The following is a 22,916-nucleotide window of genomic DNA, read 5'->3' on the forward strand; positions in this document are numbered from 1 at the left end:
CAGATCCAATGAATAGCATTCCCGCTGGCGGGCTAATGAAACGGTTGCGCGCCCAGTCCATGGGAACCAGGCAGAACATCAGACAAAACACAGGTGCAGGTCTCATGAGAAAAGCAATAGGCAAGCATTACAGCATCTTCTCCCCCACACAACCTCCAGCAGTTATCTTGTGCATTCCAACGCAGGAGCAGGATGATAGAAAATAAGCCGGGTGCAACAGGGAAAGGATATGTACACAGAGGTCACAGAAAACAGAATGGCAGCTTGCTGACACTCATGCAGGCCAGATAGTTAGTGGTTTTGACACCCAACGCTCCGGTGCAATAGAAGTGTCTGCTGAAGGCGTCCAATTTTTTACTTTCTCTGTCTGAAGGTGCAGAGTGTGTTCGTTTAGATTTTGAGGAGGATGTTACAACCATAGAGTTTGGTTGAGGATGGGAGAATAGGAATTCGGCCCCTGTCTCTTGGACTCTGTACGTATGGTCCAGTCGTCTTGTCGACACCGGGGCTGACGAAGGTTTCTCCCATGGTGCCTTTGTAGCTTGCAAAAGGACAGTGGACATGGGTAATGCCGGAGTGGAAGATGTATCAAGCTGCATGATGTCAAAAACCGCATCCGTCACCTGCGGGTGTTGCTCAACGACAGAGAGGCCTAGGGAATGGGCCATTCTTTTTACAAGATCTGTGTATGACGTGGGATTGTCAGATGGAGAGATGAGCAAATCATCAGCGACAGCCTGATTAGGAGACTTATGGTCAGGGGAGGTGTGAGCCTCAGATGCTTCGGTATCGGAATTCTCTTCCATTGAATCAGAGGACTCCTGGTGTGGCATTTGGACAGGAGTGTCCTGTTGACCAGTTAAAGGTCTTGGTGGAACGACAGGGGTGGAAACGACTGGGGTTTGAATGACCTGAGGGTTGGGAGGACGACTGAGGAAAAAATCCAAAGAGTCGTGAGGCAAAAAGCCAAAACATGCGAACCAATCAGACCGACAAAGAAAAAGGTCTTTCCAACGCGGCGGTAAGAAAGGAACTGGCGGGATGTCCGCCCCCTCCCCTCTGGGCATGCGTGGTGGGGTTCCTGCGCATGCCTGAGGTCTGGTTGCGAAAATCCGTTAAAAGAGCTTGCTACAATGCCGATCGATCCAGCGTGTGTGCACTAGATCCCATCGGTGTGAAGCACAGAGACCACATCGAAGATGGATTTCCTTCATCTTCCACCCTTTCCATGCCTGGTAATGGAACATTAATCTGTTCTAGTGGTTATACATGCAAAACAAAAGTTAGAACTCCCAGTTCAGGCACTGGGTTGTTATCATTATTACTGTGCTCGTGGAAGATCTGATAGCCCTTTGTAAAGGCTACTTTGCTATCTGACAAACGATGTAATCTATTAAATGTCATTAAACTTAGTTTTATCACAAATACCATACCCAGTCTTTCTCCCCAACGGAGACCCAGAGCTGCATTGTTCTTCTGTCCTCCATTTTATCCTCACAACAGCCCTGAGAAATAGGTCTGGCTGAGAGTGTGTCACCCAGCAGCCTTCTCTGGCAGGTTGGGGATCTGAGTCTTAGAGACACATGCCAGGCTGCTGAAAAGCTCTCTTGTGACCTGCTGCCTGTTGTGAAGGTAAGCTGGCTCGGGGTGTTCTGCTTCCCTTCACTCTTAGCACTGCAATTTCCAACATCGTTCTGGGGTTGGTGGCCAGTTTTCAAACATGCAGCATTATTTTCTGAGTTCTTCCTGCCACAAACAGAGACCCTTCACTTCCATTGCCAATAACATGGGGGCTGGTGGGTTGTCTCATGTGGCCTAGGATTTTCCTATACCTTCCCATTTTGGCCCTGGAACTCCCATAATCATCCTGCAGCTGGTGGTCAATTCTGAGTCTTCTGGTTTTACTCTCTGATGAGTTATCCCTGCCAGGGTGGTGGTGTAGTGGTTAAAGTGTAGGGCCAGGATCTGTGAGACCCAGGTTCAAATCCCCACTCTGCCAGGGAAGCTGGCTGGGTACCCTTGGGCCAGTCGGTCACACCCTCAGCCTAACCTACCTCATGGCACTGTTGTGAGGATAAAATGGAGCGGAGAAAAATGTAAGCTGCTTTAGTTCCCCATTGGGGAGAAAGGTAGTATAGAAGTAAAATAAATAAACGATGGACAGACAGGCTGATTGTTTTATTACTATAGATTCATAGTAACAGCAAGCCACCTGATATGTTATATTTCGTTTGGATCAGGGTCATATTGGGGGGGCCATGGTGGCTCTTGGCTGGGACCTTCTGCATGCAAAACATTTGCTCTTTCACTGAGCCACAGCCCCTCCCCAGGGGCCTGACCCCACCTCCCCTTCCACCCCAAGTAACTGGACTTCATTCTTGGTGTCTGTTCATCTGCTCAAGCATACTCTTTAAACATCTGTACTTATTTTTAAGCGCAGGATATTCCAGACAGGCTGCAGGAGACTTACCTATGTGGGGATTCAGGGCCGTCACCAACATCAGTGAATCACTCAGTAGCTTGTTGATACACTCTCTGTTGGCTTGGATTCCTACCACACAGTTGTCAGTAAAAGAAACGCAAGCGTCTCCGAGGAGCTTAGCAGAATGCAGCACGTTCTTAATCTAAATAAAATAGGAAGCAATTAAAATTCAACATGACGTCATCTTAGGGGAGCTCACTGAACAGGACGGCCTATTAAACAAAAAAGTACATTTCTGTGCAGTATGAAAAGGACGCCAGTCTGTTTGAAGTGATTTTGTTTCAATAGCACTGGAAGTGTAGCAGAAAAAAATCCATTTGTAGAGTATCTAAACCATTTTTCTAAAGCAAGAATAACAACCTGAGAACAGCTTCAGAATATTCAGCACAAAATATCAATCAAAGGAAAGCAGAAGCAAAATGAGAAAATGCCAGACATTTTTCGTAGCCTTACTATGTAAGGAAATCTGTTATGGCAACTGTAGCAATGGAAGGCAGGGACCTCAATAAATGATTACTTGGTTTCTCCATGGGTGTAATTTTAACACTTTCAAGATTGAAGGACAGTAATCTGGGAATCCTGATTTTACGATATTTATGATGCAAATTTATTTTAAAAACCATGGCTGAAAAAAGCCCAGATGCTTAGAATTTTGCTGCTAGTGCCTCAAAATTTAAACACTTTCTCCTGTGGACTGGGCTCCTGAAAGTGGAAAATGGGCTTAAAATGTGACACCTTAAAACTTTCGATTTCCCACCATAACTAATTAACAGGGTATTTCAGAGACTGCAAAACAGTACACATTTCATACTCAAAAGGCTGTATTCTGCAACCTATTTTTTCCTCTCATCTGGATATCCAAGACAGCAAACAGTAATTTTTTAAAACAAACCTCAAAGACACTGGCTTTTCACCACTGGAAAAAGCTATGCTGAACAGGACTACACGTCTACAATGGCAGTGGACAAACAAGCTCTCTTCACCACCATCACTACCATAGAATGAGCGTTAAAATAGTCTCCAGGATATGTTCAGAAGACACTGGCATGTCTTTTCCTCCATCACCGCTTTGTCTGTCCCTTCCAATTCACTGTCCCATATTCAACGGCATATCCAAGAACACAAATCAAAGCATGTCTGGGTGTGGCTAACAAATGCCTGGAAGATGTCGTCAAATCCATTAGTCTATCAGTCTCTGAGCAGACAGCTCTAGTCCCCACCTGCGACAGGCCCTTTCCTGGAAATGGGGGGACCCACGCAGCCTCTGATGATTCTGGGGAACCAGGTTTGCTTAGCACTGCAACCCTTCCCCTCCGCTATAGGATATTCTTGGGGTAGGCAAGGGTAAAGGCTTTGGGTTTGCTGCCATGAGTTAAGTTTTGTGGTGAGCAAGAACACAGAGATCACCCAGGCAGGAGTTGTATGTAAATAAAGATTTATTTATATACAGGCTGTTTTTAAAGATCAGCAGCACAGGTCTCCAGATAGTCAAAGGAGAAACTTGGCTGAAGCACAGAAATTTAAAGCTAGTTATGGCTTCAGAGTGTGGTCTGAAAGCATTTTAAACGCTTTCAGGTTCAAACAAGGCTTGTGCTGACACTAGGCCAGATCCTTTCACACACTCAGGATTCCACCCACATCAGCCAGCCCTTTTCCGAGAAACTGCACGAGGGCTGCTTGTCACCAGAGACAGGCCTCACAACCGGCAACTCTGTCCTCTCCCACACTGCCGTGCTACCGGGAAAAGCGACCCTTCAAACGGTCTGCCTTTTTTCACAGAACCTGAGGCAGAACTGAACTGACTCCTGCTGTACTTCCCCTCCAGCATTCCATTCCCCCCTCTGACAGGTGAGTAGATGCTGGAGCAGGGGCCCCCCCCCCCATGGGCTTGGCTGAGTGGCGGCTTTCCACTCACCTGTCTGTCACACCATCCCCGCAGAGGCTGAGGTCCACGAGAGTAAACTTCCCAAGCTAGAGATCTGTACATGGCAAAGGAACTATACCAAGCCCCCTCACAAATAGAGCACTTCCTTCTTGTCCAGTACCGAACACCAAATCAAGACAGCAACCATTTGATACAAATCATGGTCATCACAACAGGCTTGTCATCCTGAGCTGTTCTGGGAGGCATAGATGGAGGTCCTCCAGGACAATCAGCCTAGGAGTTTTCAACACCACCTCTGCTGATGAAGGCAGAGACCCTGCAGGGCATCAGGATGGACGGTACAGCAACGGGGTCTGAAAATCGTCATTGGTGGACAAGCCACTTGGAAATGATCTATAGGAAACCCACCTCTCTGCTCACTAGGTCTAGCCCACTGCTGCATTGAGAAACCTAAAAGACATAGTTTCAGGTTCCACAGCAAGTAACTCTTCACACACGTTTCCTAAGCAGCGTTATGTTTTATTAGTGTACAAGACTGGTACCATGTCCACAGGATTATTGTTAGGAATAACTAGAAGGCGGGAACATCCCAATACATATAGCTGGGCAAGGCAACTAGCTAAGCAAATGAACTTTGAGCGCGTGCGCGGGAAGACTCCCGGTGGGAGATTACATAATGAGCGGGAGAGTCGCGGGATAGCCCGAGAGCAGAAAGATTCACACCAAATGTGGACCGCAAGCCCACCCTACCTCACAAGGCCAGACTGATAACGGCGTCTAGTTCCCACGGTCTCCCTGGCATGTTTACAGCAAGCTGCTGAGCCGCAAGCAAGCGGGAACAGGGAAGGGTAGACTACACAGAAATGGCAGCTAGCTGACACATAGCTGGGATAGATTAACACACACACATGTTGCCACATTTCAGACATGCATGCCAAATTAATTTGCTCACTCAAGATAAGATCTGGTATGCTGCATCCAGCAATGGTACTCCATTATCATCATGGCAACCTGGGTATCTCTGATTGAGAGAAGGAATGGCAAGGAGAAAAGCCTCGGGCTCACAGCCACACCCTCCCTGTTCTTGATTATCTTAACTTTCACCACCACTCTTCCCCCTATCACCACACCCATATTTATTTGCACAATGACATTTCTGCACAATAAGCTGCACATTTCTTGGTTCTGCGTAATTCATTCTACCAGTTGTGGTGAGGGGGGAAAGGGTAATGAAGGCCTTCCACCTGGGCAACCTGTTCAGCACAACTTGTGAGAGTTCACCAGATATTGTCTATCCTTCCCTAAGCCTCTGTTTGAAGACATAAAAAATAAAAGTGGTGATCTGTGCTACTGCCAAATACTGCATATTTAAAAAACATTACTATGCGAAGCAGAAGTGAATAGTGAACAGCTAATGGGCCACAATATGAAGAGTCTTTTATCCACAGGAGGAAATGGAAGAATTCCAGTTCAAACCTTTGCTCTGCTCCAGATAGTGACAAGTCACCTACCTTTGCTCTGCTCCAGATAGTGACAAGGTTACTATAATGTCTATAAGAAGTTGTATTGAAATGCTGCAGACAAGTCAAGTATTAAGGTAAGTACTTACACAGGAATCTAACACACAATTCAACCATCTAGTATCATCAGTATTCTTTAAGCCAAATATCTACTGAAATAGCCAAGTGCCATCTAGTCGATATCATCAGGGCTTCCAACTTACAATCAAGGGCTTGAAGACGTTCAGCTCAAAGTGGCCATTGCTGCCTCCAACTGTAACAGCGACATTGTTTCCCATCACCTGAGCTGCCACCATGGTTATGGCCTCACACTGAGTAGGATTCACTTTTCCTACAGGAGAAAAAAGATTCCTCACATTAATTTTTAAATTTAATTTTAAAGACTATTTTCCTGAGTCTCTATTTTTTTAGTTTATTTTTTATTAAAGAAGAAATAACCAATAACAAAGAATAACAGATCAAGGTGAGCGAAAAAAAGGAAAAACTATTTTTAACCCAGGCAGCTCTTCTGAATAAAAATGACAGTTTTTTAAGAGAGAGCGAGAGAGAAATGATTGGATACAAATAATGAAAGCAAGATGCCCATAGTCATCATCGTTTTCAGATCTCAGATTCAAAGACATAAATTACTTTTGTGCCAGCTAACTATAGTCAGGTACCTGTGGCAATTACTGAAATTTTGGCAACTCTGCAATTATCTACATTATGTTAACTGTCTGCAACTAAAACTAATTCTTCTCTAATTCATGCTGCATAACTGAAAGGTCTATAAATACTGAACATGTTAGTATTGCATGAGTCTCCTCCCTTCCCCATCCAAGATTACAGAGGACTCAACCCATTTTATTTACTCCCTATTCTTACACTTTCCTGTCCAGAGAACTCGGAAGTACAGAACCAAAACTTCCATGTAAGGGTTTGGATCCAGCCAGCTTTTTCATGCAATCTCACATTATTCCCTTCCATATTACAGCTGCCATCCCACATGGCTTCTGTACAAGTCCCATCATTCTCAGCATAGCCTCTCTTTGCAGGCAAAGAAGACCCCTCCTTCCTTTTTTCATTAGCAGAAGAGTTGGCTGGGTCTAACCCCCAATGCATTCATAACAAAAGAGATCTCTAACAATATTTAATTAAAATGTTTGGGCGTGTAATCAGTGTTCATTGATAAAAGCTTATCTCTCTAGATGTTTCGCTGGCGAAACATCTAGAGATATGTTTTTATCAATAGATGCAGCTTACAAGCCCAAAATTTTAAATTAAAGACTGTTATGATGGCAACAGTGAAGCTAAAAACAGAGATCCTGTTCTGCCTACTGCTGCATGTTCCTACAAGAAAAGTAGTTTTACAAACGTGTATGTCTGACCACAAGAATAGACAGACAAAGTTGTGCTATAATGAGTAATTCACAATAACTTTATGGTATACAGTTGCTCTCTTCAAATAAGCAGGACTGTTCCATTTTGAACACACATGAAGCTGCCTTCCAATGGATCAGACCCCTGGTCCATCAAGGTCAGTATCATCTACTCAGACTGGCAGCAGCTCTTCAGGGTCCCAGGCAGAGGCCTTTCACATCAGCTATTTCCTGATCCGTTTTAACTGGAGATGCTGCAGATTGAACCTGGGACCTTCTGCATGCCAAGCAGAGGCTCTACCACTGAGCCACAGCCCCTCACATCGCATGTGAGTCACTGGGGAATGTCCTGAACCTACCCGGGACCTTCGTTTTGTTACACTGCTGTGCCAAAGCAAGGTCAACCTTCACATGCTATATTACCTGGCATAATACTGCTTCCAGGTTCATTTTCAGGCAAGATTAGCTCCCCTAGACCACAGCGTGGTCCAGAACCCAGGAAACGGATGTCGTTGGCTATCTTCATCAGGCTGCAAGCCACGGTGTTCATTGCCCCACTCAGCTCGACTAAAGCATCGTGAGCAGCAAGCGCTTCAAATTTGTTTGGAGCAGAAACAAAAGGCAGCCCTAAGAGAAACAAAAATATGACGACTCAATAAATCAGTATTATTAGTTACATACTTCTTAAAATCTTTATAGCCCATTGGTCAGCAGATCCATTGAGAGACTTCAAGCCCAAGGAATAGAGAGCTGACAGCACACCACACTACAAATACAGTACATGGCTCCTTCTAAGATTTGTATGCATTCCACTTCTGGTAACTACCACACATGTAAGCTAGGAACAGGAGGCAGCGACTTGGCAACAATGTCTCCACTACTTTTTACATGTAACATATAGAAGAAGAAGAGATTGGATTTATACCCCACCCTTCACAACCCAAAGGAGTCACAGAGCGGCTTACAAACTCCTTTTCCCTTCCCCTCCCCACAACAGACACCCTGTGGGGTAGGTGGGGCTGAGAGAGCTGTGACAGAAAGGGCTCTTTTTCAAGGACAGCTCTTATCAGAGCTACGGCTTGCCCAAGGTCATCCAGCCAGGTGCAAGTGGAGGAGTGGGGGAATCAAACCCGGCTCTCCCAGATCAGAGTCCGCACACTTAAGCACGACACCAAACTGGCTCTCCATTATTTTCCATGCAACTTTTGCAGTCTGATGAATAGCCCATCTCTTCAAAGCCAGACAAATAGTGACACACATATCTACACGCACCACCACATCAGCTATTTCCTGATCCGTTTTAACTGGAGATGCTGCAGATTGAACCTGGGACCTTCTGCATGCCAAGCAGAGGCTCTACCACTGAGCCACAGCCCCTCACATCGCATGTGAGTCACTGGGGAATGTCCTGAACCTACCCGGGACCTTCGTTTTGTTACACTGCTGTGCCAAAGCAAGGTCAACCTTCACATGCTATATTACCTGGCATAATACTGCTTCCAGGTTCATTTTCAGGCAAGATTAGCTCCCCTAGACCACAGCGTGGTCCAGAACCCAGGAAACGGATGTCGTTGGCTATCTTCATCAGGCTGCAAGCCACGGTGTTCATTGCCCCACTCAGCTCGACTAAAGCATCGTGAGCAGCAAGCGCTTCAAATTTGTTTGGAGCAGAAACAAAAGGCAGCCCTAAGAGAAACAAAAATATGACGACTCAATAAATCAGTATTATTAGTTACATACTTCTTAAAATCTTTATAGCCCATTGGTCAGCAGATCCGTTGAGAGACTTCAAGCCCAAGCTGCCAAACCAAGGCAGGAGTGTCTATATGGGGCTGGCCAAGCGGGGCAAACCACCAAAGAAGGCTGAAGTGTGAGTCCTCAGACCTCAGGGCGGAGCTGTCACCAGTCCCCTCCTACTATCCAGATAGCCAGAGACCGAGGGACAAAGGCTCAGGCCCTCCTAGAACTAAAGTCAAGAAAGTCACCCGTGCAAGGTTGGATGCCTTCAAGGTGAGTTTCACAAATAATTACTCAGGTAGCTGTAGGACTACCAATGAGGGCTAAAGCACTGGAATCAGACTGAAGCCTCCTGAATTCAAGAACTCCACAAGAATATCGTTAAAGTGATTAATTTAAAATTGTGCAGAAATACTCAAAGCAGAGCAGCGAACAGTGAGGGTAAAATAACAAAACTAAAAGTTTTATCTAAGCCCTTTTACAGACAATGGTTCAAGATTTCAGATATTATCCAACAGCAAACTCATGCCTTCAAGGTACCAAGCTTCAAAGTTCAAGACAAAGTTTCTGGACAGTAAAACCCATCAAACAAGGCACCGTCCAGGCTCATCCGAGCAGAGGGTCAGTCGCAGCAAGCACCTGAGGCAGTGGCCTGGGGCCCAGCACAGTGGTCATGAACACAGCGGCTAAAAGCAGAGGCCTGCAGCAGGCTAAAAACCTAGGGCTGCCAGGTCCCCCCTGCCCACCAGCAGGGGATGGGGGTAGGGTTGCCTGATCATGTCGAGAAACTCCTGGATAATTGGGAATGGAGCCTGGGGAGGACAGGGTCCTGAGTGGGGTACTATGCCACAGAGTCCACCCTCCAAAGCATCCATTTTCTCTTGAGGTAACTGATCTTTGTAATCTGGAGATGGAATTCCAGGGGATTCCCAGGTCCCACCTGGAGGCTGGCGTTCTTAAACCCAACACGCTCAGCTCTCCTGGCTGGTAGCATATCACTTCTGCCATGTAGCCAAGAAGGAGAATGAAAACCTTTACTTTATGGGCCGGGGCGGAGTTGGCCTGATTCTAATTAGCCACTCAGGTGAAAGGCAAATGATGTAACCTAACCACCAGATCTGTTGCGAAAGTGATGATCTGGCTAATCAAAGGGGCTTATCAATTAACCCTCTGTTCTGCAGCTGTGTCGGGTTCAACTGAACAGACACCTGCCTCCCACCCGTGATCTCAGGTGCTAACACAATGGAATGCCCTATCTCATGTCCTTGGAGTTACCAGGCCTAATGGGATGACCGGCAGCTGGGCTAATGTGTCTCTGAAGCTTCTGACAGCCTGCTTTGTTTCAAAGGAAAAAATCTTTCTTTTGCAAGGCCTTTTCACCAGGCTGTTTTTCTGTGCCGAAAGCCCGAACCAATCTTGAAGCCTTAAACAAGAAACTGTGTAGGAAAACCAGTTTCTTGACAAGATTGGCTCCCAAGCAGTTTGCCACTGAGACCCACATCATCCAATCAGGCCTGTGGCATAAGGGGGCAGTGATACAAGGAGGGCTTTAGTTTATTGCCAAACAGTAAATTTTAAAAAACCAGGGGAGTGAGCTTAAGAACAAGAGGCCGGAACTGAAAACGCCTAGGTTACTTCTTGCCTAGGAATGGTCAGGCTAAAAAGCTGAACACCTAATTGGTGCAAGTGCAACAATTCTAAAGGGGAGGGGGAATTAGCAGAAGTCAAAAGAAGCAAACTGGGCTGGGGAGAAAATGTATCAGGAGGAAAAGGATACAGGAAGAATTTAAACAGTGATTAAAGGGCAGACTGTGGGGGGGTGCTTTTTCTTCTATTGTCCTGGCTTAGTTTACCTCATATGCTGACATTCTGCATGATTATTTTAAATCTTCAGATCAGGAGATAATCAGGATCTGTCCCTGCACCTAGAGCTCAGTGATGGAACACACTATAATACTAAGCCCAAAGTATATTTGAGGAACCTTTGGGGAAAATAAAGTGAAGCTTCAAGTGGCCATATCCATGGACAGCCTGTGTATGACAATGGGAAAGGGCCCTCAAAAATATGTCATAGCTCCCCATTCAAAATCCCAGCTTTCTTTTTTAAACAAGGGCAAGTGACTTCCTAGTAGCAGCGATATCAGGGAAGAAACGCAAGCAGTTTTTGCTCAGTGGAAAGGAACAGTGATTACAGTTAGTCAATTAATCCCATCCTTATCCAATTGACTCTCATCTGCTTTGTCTCATCGCTTTTCCCCTTGTGGGCCTTTTGCTTCTTTCTTATTTGTTTCCTCATTAATATCCAGTGGCAAGTGAGAACATGAGGCAGAAAACTGGAGTGAGACTTACCCTGTTTTGGGGTTGCCACCTCTGTCGGCAGTGGGAAACCTGAGTGAGGAGTCAGTTAGGCCACAGAGGGGGGGACAGGAACTGAAAAGTGAACACCTGGCTTCATGCCCCTGTTACCCCTTTCTAATCAGTCCCTGAGAGTCACCTTGCTGCAACTTGCCTCTGAGCATGCACAGAGTGCCTCTTACTCAACAGTGCCTCACCCCCGTCAAATTCCCGTTCTCCCTCCCCCAAAATTTGGCATTAGGGCTGAAGGACTAAAGACTCATAATGCTCAGGCAGGTGTGAATTCTGGCCCTTGCAGTACAGGAAAAAGCAGGCCTTCACTGCGAAAGGCTCAGGGGGCATAATATCTTGGCTAATCTTAAGCACTACCACCTATTACGGAAAAATAAGGGAGGATGTAAACCAGGGGTCCCCAGCCTTTTTGAGCCTGCAGGCACATTTTGAACTCTGACACGGCATGGTGGGCACAGCCACAAAATGGCTGCTGCAGGAGGCGGAGCCAGCCACAAAATGGTTGCTTAAGAGCTGACCTTCAGTCACACAGTGTAGATCCTTGTGCTGTAGTGGCAGCTGCCGCCAAAAAACAACATTTGAAAAAATCTGCACAGCCAATCAAATCTCCAATAGTCAAAATCCCTACCTGTCCCCACCCGCTTACTACAAACAGTTGGTGAGCGCCAGAAAAGGTGTCGGTGGGGGCCATGGTGCCCATGGGCACCACGCTGGGGACTCTGATCTAAACAAACCTGAGCCAAAACTAATCTCTTCTTTGAGGTACAAAGCTGCAAACACTCCGCAGAGGTGCAGAGTACTTCCCTCTTACTATGCAGCAAATAATTTCTAAGCCATTTATAGGCAAACATAAGTCAGGAAACTCACATGTTTGTAATTATCACACTGACACCAAGGCTGCCAACCTTCAGAGGGAGCCTGGAGCCACCCCCCCACCCCAGTTTTACAACTTATCTCCAGACTACAGAGATCAGTTCCCCCGGAGAAAATGGCTGCTTCGGAAGGTGAACTCTATGGCATTGTACCCAGCTGAGATCCCTCCCCTTCCCAAAACCCCACCCTCTCCAGGCTCCATGCCCAAAATCTCCAGGTATTTCCCAACTCAGAGCTGGCAACACCCCTCAGTCTTCCCCATACAGTTTTCGATCTTACCCGTCTCACTTGGACCCATACCCCTTATGCCCTGCAACATCTCTGATGGAAGAACACAGGCACACTTCATTAAACCAAAGGACTAATAAAGATTAAAAGGAATGGAGAGCTGACAGCGCACCACACTACAAATACAGTACATGGCTCCTTCTAAGATTTGTATGCATTCCACTTCTGGTAACTACCACACATGTAAGCTAGGAACAGGAGGCAGCGACTTGGCAACAATGTCTCCACTACTTTTTACATGTAACATATAGAAGAAGAAGAGATTGGATTTATACCCCACCCTTCACAACCCAAAGGAGTCACAGAGCGGCTTACAAACTCTTTTTCCCTTCCCCTCCCCACAACAGACACCCTGTGGGGTAAGTGGGGCTGAGAGAGCTCTGACAGAAAGGGCTCTTTTTCAAGGACAGCTCTTATCAGAGCTACGGCTTGCCCAAGGTCATCCAGCCAGGTGCAAGTAGAGGAGTGGGGGAATCAAACCCGGCTCTCCCAGATCAGAGTCCGCACACTTAAGCACGACACCAAACTGGCTCTCCATTAATTTCCATGCAACTTTTGCAGTCTGATGAATAGCCCATCTCTTCAAAGCCAGACAAATAGTGACACACATATCTACACGCACCACGTGGTACAAAAAATCCCATTAATATTTATGTTATTCTGTTCAGGGTGATGATGTCACCAGGCCCCACCCATGGCCCTACTGGATTCCCACCCCACCACTCCTCCCAATGTTGGGGATCTGACAACAGCTCCCTGTACTCACACCCCCTTGGCATAAAATTTCAAGGCTAGACAGGAGACAAGGAGCAGACAATTAAAGGACGCCTTCACCCTGGTGTGTCCAAACCTGAAGTGTCTATTTGGTGTCCTCTTCCCCAAGCCTCCAGCTAAGTGAGCGACTGCTATTCCTTTCTGTGATCGCCCCAAGATGCTCTTCCACTCCGCCCCAGATGTTGTTCAGAGTGGCCTGTGTCTTTCAGGACGAGCCGCGGACTAGCAGATCTGACATCCTCTGCTCCAATACTTCCCTTTCCTGATGGAATCAAGGCGGCTTTGGGGTGGGCCTTCTTTTAATCCACAACCAGACACAAAAATATGCAATTCCAGGGGAGTAAGTGTGCAGATCAAAGAATCACGTATTCCACCTAACTGCTGTCCAATTCCCAGTTCTGAGGATTTTTCTCCCCTTTTATGCAGGCTTGCAAATGTCATGGAGTGTGACTAAGCAGGTGCACCCAAGCAATGCACAGGTGTTTCAGAGCACCACACACTACAGGCATAAATGACAATGATAGGCCAGAGTGCAATTCCAATTTTCCTTTTTAAATAAGCTCTGTGATTGGGGGGGGGGGGGGGGGGGGCCTTTAACTGGAGATACTGGGGATTGAACCAGGGACCTTCTGCACACAGAGCAGAGGCTCTGCCACTGAGCCCCAACCCCTCCCCTGAGTCCTGTGCCTTAAGAATAAGAATTGCAAATCTTGACAAGTTGATAACAGGTTCATCCAAGGTACAATGTTCAGTGAGTCAGTACCTGCCCAAGGGTCAGAGGAACAGCATCTTGAGTATGAGTACGTCCAATTTTAATAATTTTGGAAAATTCTTTGGCCTTGGCATCAAGGGCATCATGAAGCTTCTGCAGCCCTGGTAACAACACTTCATGGACTTCCTGGGCAGCAGCAATATGCATGGCCGTTGGAAACGTGTCATTTGAGCTCTGAGTAAAATCAAAAATAAAACTGGTTATACAGAAAATCTTAAATAGTAGTAAGTATATTGTAGTAGACGGTTTATGATACTACAGCCCTCTTTACCCGATGCATGATGTCATTAGCCTCAACTGGCAGATTTTTTCAGTCTTACGTATGTACAAATGGTAAAGAATAGGGCTAAAGTGCCATAACATGCAAGAGAGAGTCCACGCAAGATGGAGGGACCAAATCACATCAATCTGAGCTTGGCATAAAATGTCACAAACAAAAAGGAGGGGCCATTCACAACAACAGAAATGATTATTTGAAATACTGATATCCAGCTGTCTTTCAGCCAAAGTTTCCAAGGCAGCTCATGCAAATAAAGCAAGAATTAAAGTCCCATAAAACTCGCAACACCTTACAATATAGCTGTCAAAATATAATACCTTACAAGATAGCCCTGAGCCTGCCTGCAGGATAGGCAGGATATCAGTTGAACAAATCAAATCAAATAAAAACAAATCACTAACCAAAGTTAAACATTCAAAAGAAGGACATCTCTTCAATGGAGAGGCTCAGCAGTCAAGTTCTCACCTGGACCCTAAAACCAGAAAGTCCAGGCTCTACATCTGACCAGGGCTGGGAGAGGACTGCCACAGGAGGGCAAAGAAAGGCCTCCGCCAAACATCATAAATGGCGGACAGGCTCAGATGGAGGCAGGTGGTCCCTTCAGTACCCTGGCCATAAAACCATTCAAGACTTTAAAGATGACAGCCACCACTGTGAAATGGTTTTGGAAATGAGTTGGCAGCAAGAGTAGTCCAAGACAGGTGAGGTACGTTCCCAGCAGTTTGTACAGCTGCTGCATTTTGAAAGCTCCGAGGTGGTCTTCAAAAGCAGTCCCATGAACCTACTGGATCCCCACCCCACCACTCCTCCCAATGATAGGGATCTGACAACAGCTCCGTGTACGCACACCCCCTTGGCATAAAATTTCAAAGCTAGACTGGAGACAAGGAGCAGACGATTATATGTCACCTTCACCCTGGTGTGTCAAAACCTGAAGTGTTTAATTGATGTCCCCTTCCCCAAGCCTCCAGCTCACTCAGCCACTGCTATTCCTTTCTGTGATCGCCCCAAGATGCTTAATTTCATTTGTGATTGGTTTTTAATTTGTTTTTTAAATGGCTGGAATTGTTTTAACATGATATGTATTTTAGTGTTGTTCATTGCTCAGTATACAGTGCTAAGGAGATAATGGTCACTTAGTGATTTCTTTAATCTTTTTTTTTTTTTTTTAACGGTTCATGCTGCTCGGTGCCCAGCCTGGGGACAGGTTCCCAACTGTTGGAAGGGCCAAAAAAATTGTTGTATCAACAGTTTGGTGGCCTGGGAGCTGGGTGTTCCTAACCTGGAACTCCCTATCATGCTGTGGTTTCTTCCCTATCGTTCCCCATGTGTTTCCAGCCTTCTTTGTGTTCACAACTTCCCTTTATCTACTTTTACTTTGGTCTGACCTTCTTTCTTAATCTGAACCCACAGCTCTCCCTTTGTCATTTTCCCCCTAGCTCTGCTTACCCAGTGGTCTGCTATTCTCACTTCCCTACCAGCTGCCTTTTAAACCTCAGCATTCTTTTCTTGCCCCTTTCTCCTTATAGAACATTGCTGATTCATTTGTTCATATCAAAAATGAAGGATTTTTTGTGTGTGAAACACCTTGTGTATTGAATGCCTGCCAAATGAAACCAATCTGAGAACTATTCTGAACTCTTAGAACCCACATCTGATGGAAACACACAGCAAGAACGTCTTGAAAACTGCATAGTGACCTGGCTTTTATTAACATGATCGTTTGGATGCACCGGATCCTTGCTTCCCAGTTTGCCTCCCAGCATCTCAATGGCTCTGTTGCTGATGACTTCATTGACATTCATGTTGGTCTGAGTTCCAGATCCGGTCTGCCACACCACCAAAGGAAAATGATCATTTAATTTACCTTCCGATACCTACAAAACACATATGCATATACATTATTCTTACTTATTTGTTTTTATGTTACAATCAATACATTACTGAGCTAACGTCACTGTGATGGTAAAGATCACGCCAGATTTCACAGGCTTTAATTGCACTAGAAGTGCAATTACACTTAAATCCCTACCACAATTAATTACAGAATACGCTGGCTACCTTCATTCTGTGACAAACTCCCCCAATTTGGTTCTACCTCATTGGAATAATATAAGGGTTGCACTGAAATAATGTAAGTGTTTGCCATCATACTTATTTTGAAAAGACGCAAGACTAGACAGGCTGGGGAGTGTAAGTGCACTGAAAGTGAATTATCAGTAGATTATTCAGTATATGTGAAAGCACCCATATTTACAGATTCAGTTGCTTTCCTGTTATCAGACAAATGCTTGTCAAAGGAAAGTATTAGTCAAAACAAGTTCTAACCATTTCAATCTTCTTTGTGTTGCATAAATTCTTCCCCAACAGGACTTTGCAGAAGAAATGTGGAGCTTACAGAGCACTGACTAGGATAACAGCATTGCTGACTGTGATTGTATGGATAAATAACCTACAGTATCTTTTCTTGTGTCCACTGGAAATCCCAGAGCAGCATCAGTCAAAGGCCCATTATCCTCCTTCCTACGTTACTGATACAGGACATGCCGAACACTTCAGCGTACAGTCCGTTCTGTCTGTTGCAGGAAGCACAACTGCACTCTGATTTTTGCATCAAATGACTTGTCCTGTTAATACTTGTGCTTCATTTCAGCTCTGCTTCATATTTCTGGTGGGTTCCAGATTTCTCCACTCCAAACCATGTTCCACTGTTTGCTGGGTATCCCATCCTATTGACTTACTCTGTGTAAGCTGCCTTTAGAACCAGTGAAAAAGGCCGACTATAAAGAGCATAAATAAATAAAATATCTTGTGATATTGAAAAGAATCCATCTACCTCAAACAAGCAACTCAAACTAGACTTCCCAATGACATTTCTATGCGAGAGCGTCAGATCAGGTGCTCCCCACACACCCACACCTACACACGCACACACCCATACCTCATCTGCTGCCTTCATAATGGCATTGGCAATCTTTGGATCAAGACCATAATCCTGATTTACTTCGGCTGCTGCTCGTTTTAGGATGCCAAACGCTCTTATTACTTGGACCTACAATTCAAAAGAGCAATCTTGAGAAGAGAGAACTTTTATATACACCTCAAATACAGGAAGCACCAGCTCAATGGACCTTCAGCCAGCCAAATGAAGAAAGTGATAACCCTATCCCGTGCCCATCACCAGCTTACCTCCCACTGACACATCCACTTCCACAGGCTAAAGTCTAACTAAAAACATCTAAAGCGTGCAAGCAATTTCACACTAAACTATTACAGAATAGTCTCAATCACGTTACAAATGTAGTCATATGACTCAGCATTACTCTAACAAAAAGAAGGGGTAGCTCAAAGGGTTAAAAATGCAAGTAAAATCCTGACTTCCTGAGAAGTTCAACTCAATTAGCTGTCTCGCAGACACAGGAAGAATCAAATTTGTGCTTTCCTGCAGTCACAAAGCTGCCGCCAGGGTCTGGAACTCTTTGCAAAAGTACATGTAGGAGGGGATTCTCCTCACTACGCCCTCCTACACAAAGCAAGCATGAAGTGGTGGCTAACAGAAGCAGCACTCCGCTCCCTCTGGGCAAAAGCACTCCGGGCAGCCTTCAATGCTTGCCTGGGGGCAGCAAGCCAACCGCACGCCATTACAGAGGCAGAAGACAAAGATTGGGCCTTGTTTTGCACCAACACCCCCAGTCCTGTTTTCTGTTATCTATATAAACCGGCCTGATGGATTTACACTCCTATGCATCTGATGCTTTGATTCATGAAAACATAATAAATATTTTGTTTGTTTTTAAAGCCCTGTCGGACTCCAGAGTTAATCCAAAAACATTAGGAGGTAAAATGTAATAGGGTTAAGTTCCTTTTAACCAGGGTTAAAAACAACCACGGGTAAATGCAGAACAGTGCAGAGAGTGAAATGAAGATAGGGAGCCTGCGTCCAGGATGTGGTGGTGGTGGTGGTAAGCGCCATCAAGCCACAGCTGACTTATGGAGACCCCGAAGGGTTTTCAAGGCAAGAGATGTTCAGAGTTGGTTTGCCATGGCCTGCCTCCATGTGACACCCCGGTATTCCTTGGAGGTCTCCCATCCAAATACTAGCCAGGACTTGACCCTGCTTCGCTTCCGAGATCTGATAAGATTGGACTAGCCCGGGCCATCCAGGTCAGGGTGTGTCTAGCATGCTGACTCTTAAAAGTTCTTGCGTGAGCAGCAGGAAATTTCATTGTTACCCAAGGCTGCTCTTAACCTAGGTCCAAATGAATATAGGAACACTCCTAAAATTCATTTCAGGGAAACAGTGAGAAAGAGGGGAAAACATCATCTGGAACACCTGGCCTCTCTGCCCCAGGCCCAATCCCTTTAAGTGTCAGTTACTTACCGGCATCCGTTCAGTCGCACCGCCAATCTTAAAGTTCATTGTGGATCTCACCGTTTGGGCACCATAGTATTTGTCATTTGGAACTTTCAGTTCTCCAAAGGTATCATATTCTATTCTAAAAGAGCCTGGACTGGCCTGAGGAGAAAACAAAGTCACAGTTAAGAATAAAGGGACTTTCCCAGTAAATCAGGGGTTTTTTGGGGGGGGGGATTACCAGAGACTTGCAGATGAATGTTAGCAGTCCCTGCCACATTTTTTCTTATTTGAGAGCCAGCATGGGGTAGCGGTTAAAGTGTCGGACTAGGATCTGGGAAACCCAGGTTGGGATCCCCACTCAGCCATGGAGGCTTGCTGGGTGACCATGGGTCAGTCACACACTCCCAGCGTAGCCTACAGGGTTGTTGTGAGGTTAAAACAGAGGAGAGGAGAACAATGTAAGCTGCTTTGGGTCCCCACTGGGGAGAAAAGCGGGATATAAATAAAGTAAATAAACAAATTGTTTTAAAATTATCCCACAGCTGAGGCATCAGTTCTCGTAACAGCTAGAATCCAGACATTTGTGTTCACTAGAACATACCTTAGTCTAGTAAATAAGCTATTCACTCACCTCAAAAAGCTCCCATCTGTTAATATCCCTATTGCACCTGAGATTTACTGATGACATTTTCATCATTTAGACACAGGTGACAGAAGCACTGGAGAAATTTCACCAGGCCTTCAGCAACTTCCACTCCACCATCAACCTGACCATAAACCAATTCACGCAAAGAATATGTTTCCTTGACACCATTGTACAAATACATAATTGTACAAATACAAACCACTTTATATCGGAAATAAAAAAAGTGTCAGCAGGCACCAGGGCACCCACAGGCACCATCAGGTGAGGGGAAAGCCAAATTATGAAGTCTAAATGCTAATTCATAATTAGTTAACCAAAAAAGCATAATGTAGCAAGGAAAAAAGAAGGAATCTGCAAAGTGACAATAAGGAATCATAGATGTTATACCTCTTGCTCAGTCATAACCCGCAAGCATTTTCCTTAGACCTGCCTTAGACAGGAGTTTCTGCCCAACTCTTCAAGTCACCTTGCTTGGCCACAGAGAACAGAGAATGAGACCAGCTCACAAACGGCATGTGACATTTATAAATGGGAGAGCTGAGTAATCTCAAAGCAGTGCATAAGGCCACTAATTGTATAAAATGCTTCACTTTGTTTGCTGGTACATAACTTCACAGGTATAGAACACATATGATCATTAAGGATGTGCATTCGGCTCAGCCGAGCCGGGAAAAAACCATATAATGCCTACACAGCATTATTTGGGCTCCTCAGAAGCCAAATCAGATTCAGCTTCCTGAATAGATACCTCCCCGAATAGATATCGCATTACAAAAGCCAAATATATTCGGCTGCTATACAGCAATTCCGGGGCAAGCTAGCTGAGGAGGAAACGGAGGCATTTAAACATATCTCCCCAACCTTTCCTCCTTTCTCCACCCCCCAATCTTTCCTCCCTTCTCCAGCTGGAGACGACGGGGAGGCATGTTTAAAATGCCTCCCCCAGCTCTCTTGCCTTCCCCAGGTGGTCTGCGGCTGTGGGTCAGCAGGAGAAGGGAGGGGGAGACATGTTTAAATGCCATCTGGAAAAGAGAGGGGGAGACATGTTTAAATGCCAGCTGGAGAAGGAAAAAGAGATGGGGAAGCATTTACCCCCCATGAAGTCACACGGAGGGAACAGCAGGCTCCCATCGCTGAAGGGAAGGCAAACTGCTGTCTGTTTACCAAGCCATAGTTCAGACTGACTCAACTGTATTTGTGCCTCTACCTCTTAACTATTAACTTTGTCCATTGCGCCACAACATGAGGGTCACAGCAGAAGATCAGTAAGATTTAATGGAACGTTGTCAGCAAGCTGCCATTCTGTTTTCTGTGACCTCTGTGTACATATCCTTCTCTGTTGCACCCGGCTTAGTTTCTATCATCCTGCTCCTGCGTTGGAATGCAAAAGATAACTGCTGGAGGTTGTGTGGGGGAGAAGATGCTGTAATGCTTGGCTAGTGCTTTTCCCATGAGTACTGCACCTGTGTTTTGACTAATGCTCTGCCTGGTTCCCATAGACTGGGCGCGCAACTGTTTCTTTAGCCCGCCAGCGGGAAAGCTATTCATTGGACCTGTATCTATTTGAAGTCCCTTTATTATGCTTGCCCTAACTGTGTATCCCCAGTTCTAACAAATTGTTGGATCCCCGATTTTCCTCGACATCCATAGACATATCGATGCTTGGGGATCCAACAAATGTTAGCTCGTCATTCAAGTATTTAGACTCGGGCCCACAACCAGAAAATTTTTATTGGGGGAGCCAAATGAGTACAGTGGCGGTCAGCAGGCCATTCAAGTGACACAGGCTGGAGATTCAATTCACCTGCTGGAGAGAGCAGCAGAAGAGCCAGGCCCCAAGCCATAAAACTGGGGGTGGGTGGGGAGAGATGAGTACAGTGGTGGTCAGCCTACCATTACTTCTTTTATTCTTTCTTTCTTTATACTTCATTATTGACCAATTTCAACTTGAGACTCAAGGTGGACTGCACAGTATAAATGTAATCAAACAGCATAAGAGAGCTAATAAGCAATGCAAAGGAACTAGGATTACAAAATTTAGAAAACTGCAAAAAAGCATCAGACGGGTAGTGAAGGGCAGGGTATAAATCCAATCTTTTCTTCTTCTAACCACAGCTTCATAATCAGAAGGGTCAAAAACAAACCCTGGGGGTTCTACTGATCCAGAACTGTGTGCCCAGTATTAGACTTTGCATTTTCCTCGACATCCATAGACATATAGCTGGGCTAGGAATGCTATCCTCCGGGTGGGACCTGGGGACCCCTCAGAATTACAGCTCATCTCGAGACTACCGCGCGAGGCTTTCCCTGCGGAAGAGTGCGCATGTGCCGCTCGTCCGGGAGCATGCGTACGAGAAGCTCTGAAGCATCTGCCCAACCCTTTTGAGGGTCGTCTCTTATTCTGGGTTTGCGTGCACGCACACGAAAGCAGAGATCAGTTCCTCTGGAGAAAATGTTTTGAGGGTGAACGCTATGGCATTACACCCGTCTCCCCCAGGCTCCAGCCCCAATCGACAGAAGTTTCCCAACCTGGATCAAGCAACCTTACTCCCCCAACCTGGGTTACTCTTAGTCTTTCATGCAGTTCTGTGCTTGACATTTAGCAAGGGCTGGGTTCTAGTTCGGAGCCTGTCCATTTTCTTACAAGATTAAGTTATCAAAGTTATGCCAAAATGAGACTCCCAATACCCAAATCGCAGTTATAAAAGCCTTCTGCAATAATTGACAAACTGAACATAGAACTAAATAACCAGTTCAAGGCTACTAATGAGTGAAATGGGGGGGGGGGCTGACGCACAGGAAAGCGGATGCCCCGAATAACACCTTACTGGTCTTCCAGGTGCTGCACTGGCCTCCAACTTGGTTCTGCTGCTGCTCCAGAGCCGGTGTTCCCTCTAAGCTGAGTTAGTGTGAGCTAGCTCACAATTTGTTAGCCTCTGGCTCAAACATTTTTGCCCTCGCTCAGGAAGGAGGGCTCCAGAGCAGTGTTCCCTCTAAGCAGAGTCGGTGTGAGCCAGCTCGCAGTTCTTTAGCCTCCGGCTCACCCATTTTTGTCTTCCCTCAGGAAGGAGGCTGCGAGAGTTGGACTATAAGGAAGGCCAAGCACCGGAGAATAGATTCTTTTGAACTATGGTGCTGGAGAAGACTCTTGAGAGTCCCTTGGACTGCAAGGAGATCAAATCAGTCAATCCTGAAAGAAATCAACCCTGACTGTTCCCTGGAAGGCCAGATAATGAAACTGAAGCTCAAATACTTTGGCCACCCAATGAGAAGGGAGCACTCACTGGAGAAGACCCTGATGCTGGGAAAGATTGAAGGTCAAAGAAGACGGGGACGGCAAAGGATGAGATGGTTAGACAGTGTCATCGATGCAACGAACATGAAATTGAGCCAACTTCAGAGGACGGTGGAGGACAGGAGGGCCTGGCGGGATCTGGTCCATGGGGTCGCGAAGAGTCGGACTGGACTGTGCGACTGAACAACCACAAACAGGAAGGAGGGCTCCAGAGAGCCAACTCATTTATGCAGCTGTCAGATCACAACTTGAATGCCGGCGGTCGCTCAACGAAGGAGAATG

General features: G+C 45.8%; 1 protein-coding gene across 1 annotated transcript in view; it reads right to left on the reverse strand.

The window, feature by feature from the left end:
- The window catches only part of FH (fumarate hydratase), a 37,122-nt gene that overhangs the window by 9,896 nt on the left and 4,310 nt on the right, over window positions 1-22,916 (reverse strand). Inside the window, exons 2-10 of the mRNA XM_015420725.1 lie at window positions 18,718-18,852; window positions 17,278-17,388; window positions 16,037-16,213; window positions 14,048-14,230; window positions 12,502-12,583; window positions 8,728-8,931; window positions 7,669-7,896; window positions 6,091-6,218; window positions 2,471-2,624 (exon numbers count right to left, since the gene is read on the reverse strand). Coding sequence (XP_015276211.1) covers window positions 2,471-2,624; window positions 6,091-6,218; window positions 7,669-7,896; window positions 8,728-8,931; window positions 12,502-12,583; window positions 14,048-14,230; window positions 16,037-16,213; window positions 17,278-17,388; window positions 18,718-18,852 — 1,402 coding nt within the window. The remainder of the gene's footprint in view (window positions 1-2,470; window positions 2,625-6,090; window positions 6,219-7,668; window positions 7,897-8,727; window positions 8,932-12,501; window positions 12,584-14,047; window positions 14,231-16,036; window positions 16,214-17,277; window positions 17,389-18,717; window positions 18,853-22,916) is intronic.

The sequence above is a fragment of the Gekko japonicus genome, unplaced genomic scaffold, assembly GCF_001447785.1.
Source record: "Gekko japonicus isolate JY-2015 unplaced genomic scaffold, Gekko_japonicus_V1.1 scaffold438, whole genome shotgun sequence".
NCBI classification, from domain to species: Eukaryota; Metazoa; Chordata; class Lepidosauria; order Squamata; family Gekkonidae; genus Gekko; species Gekko japonicus.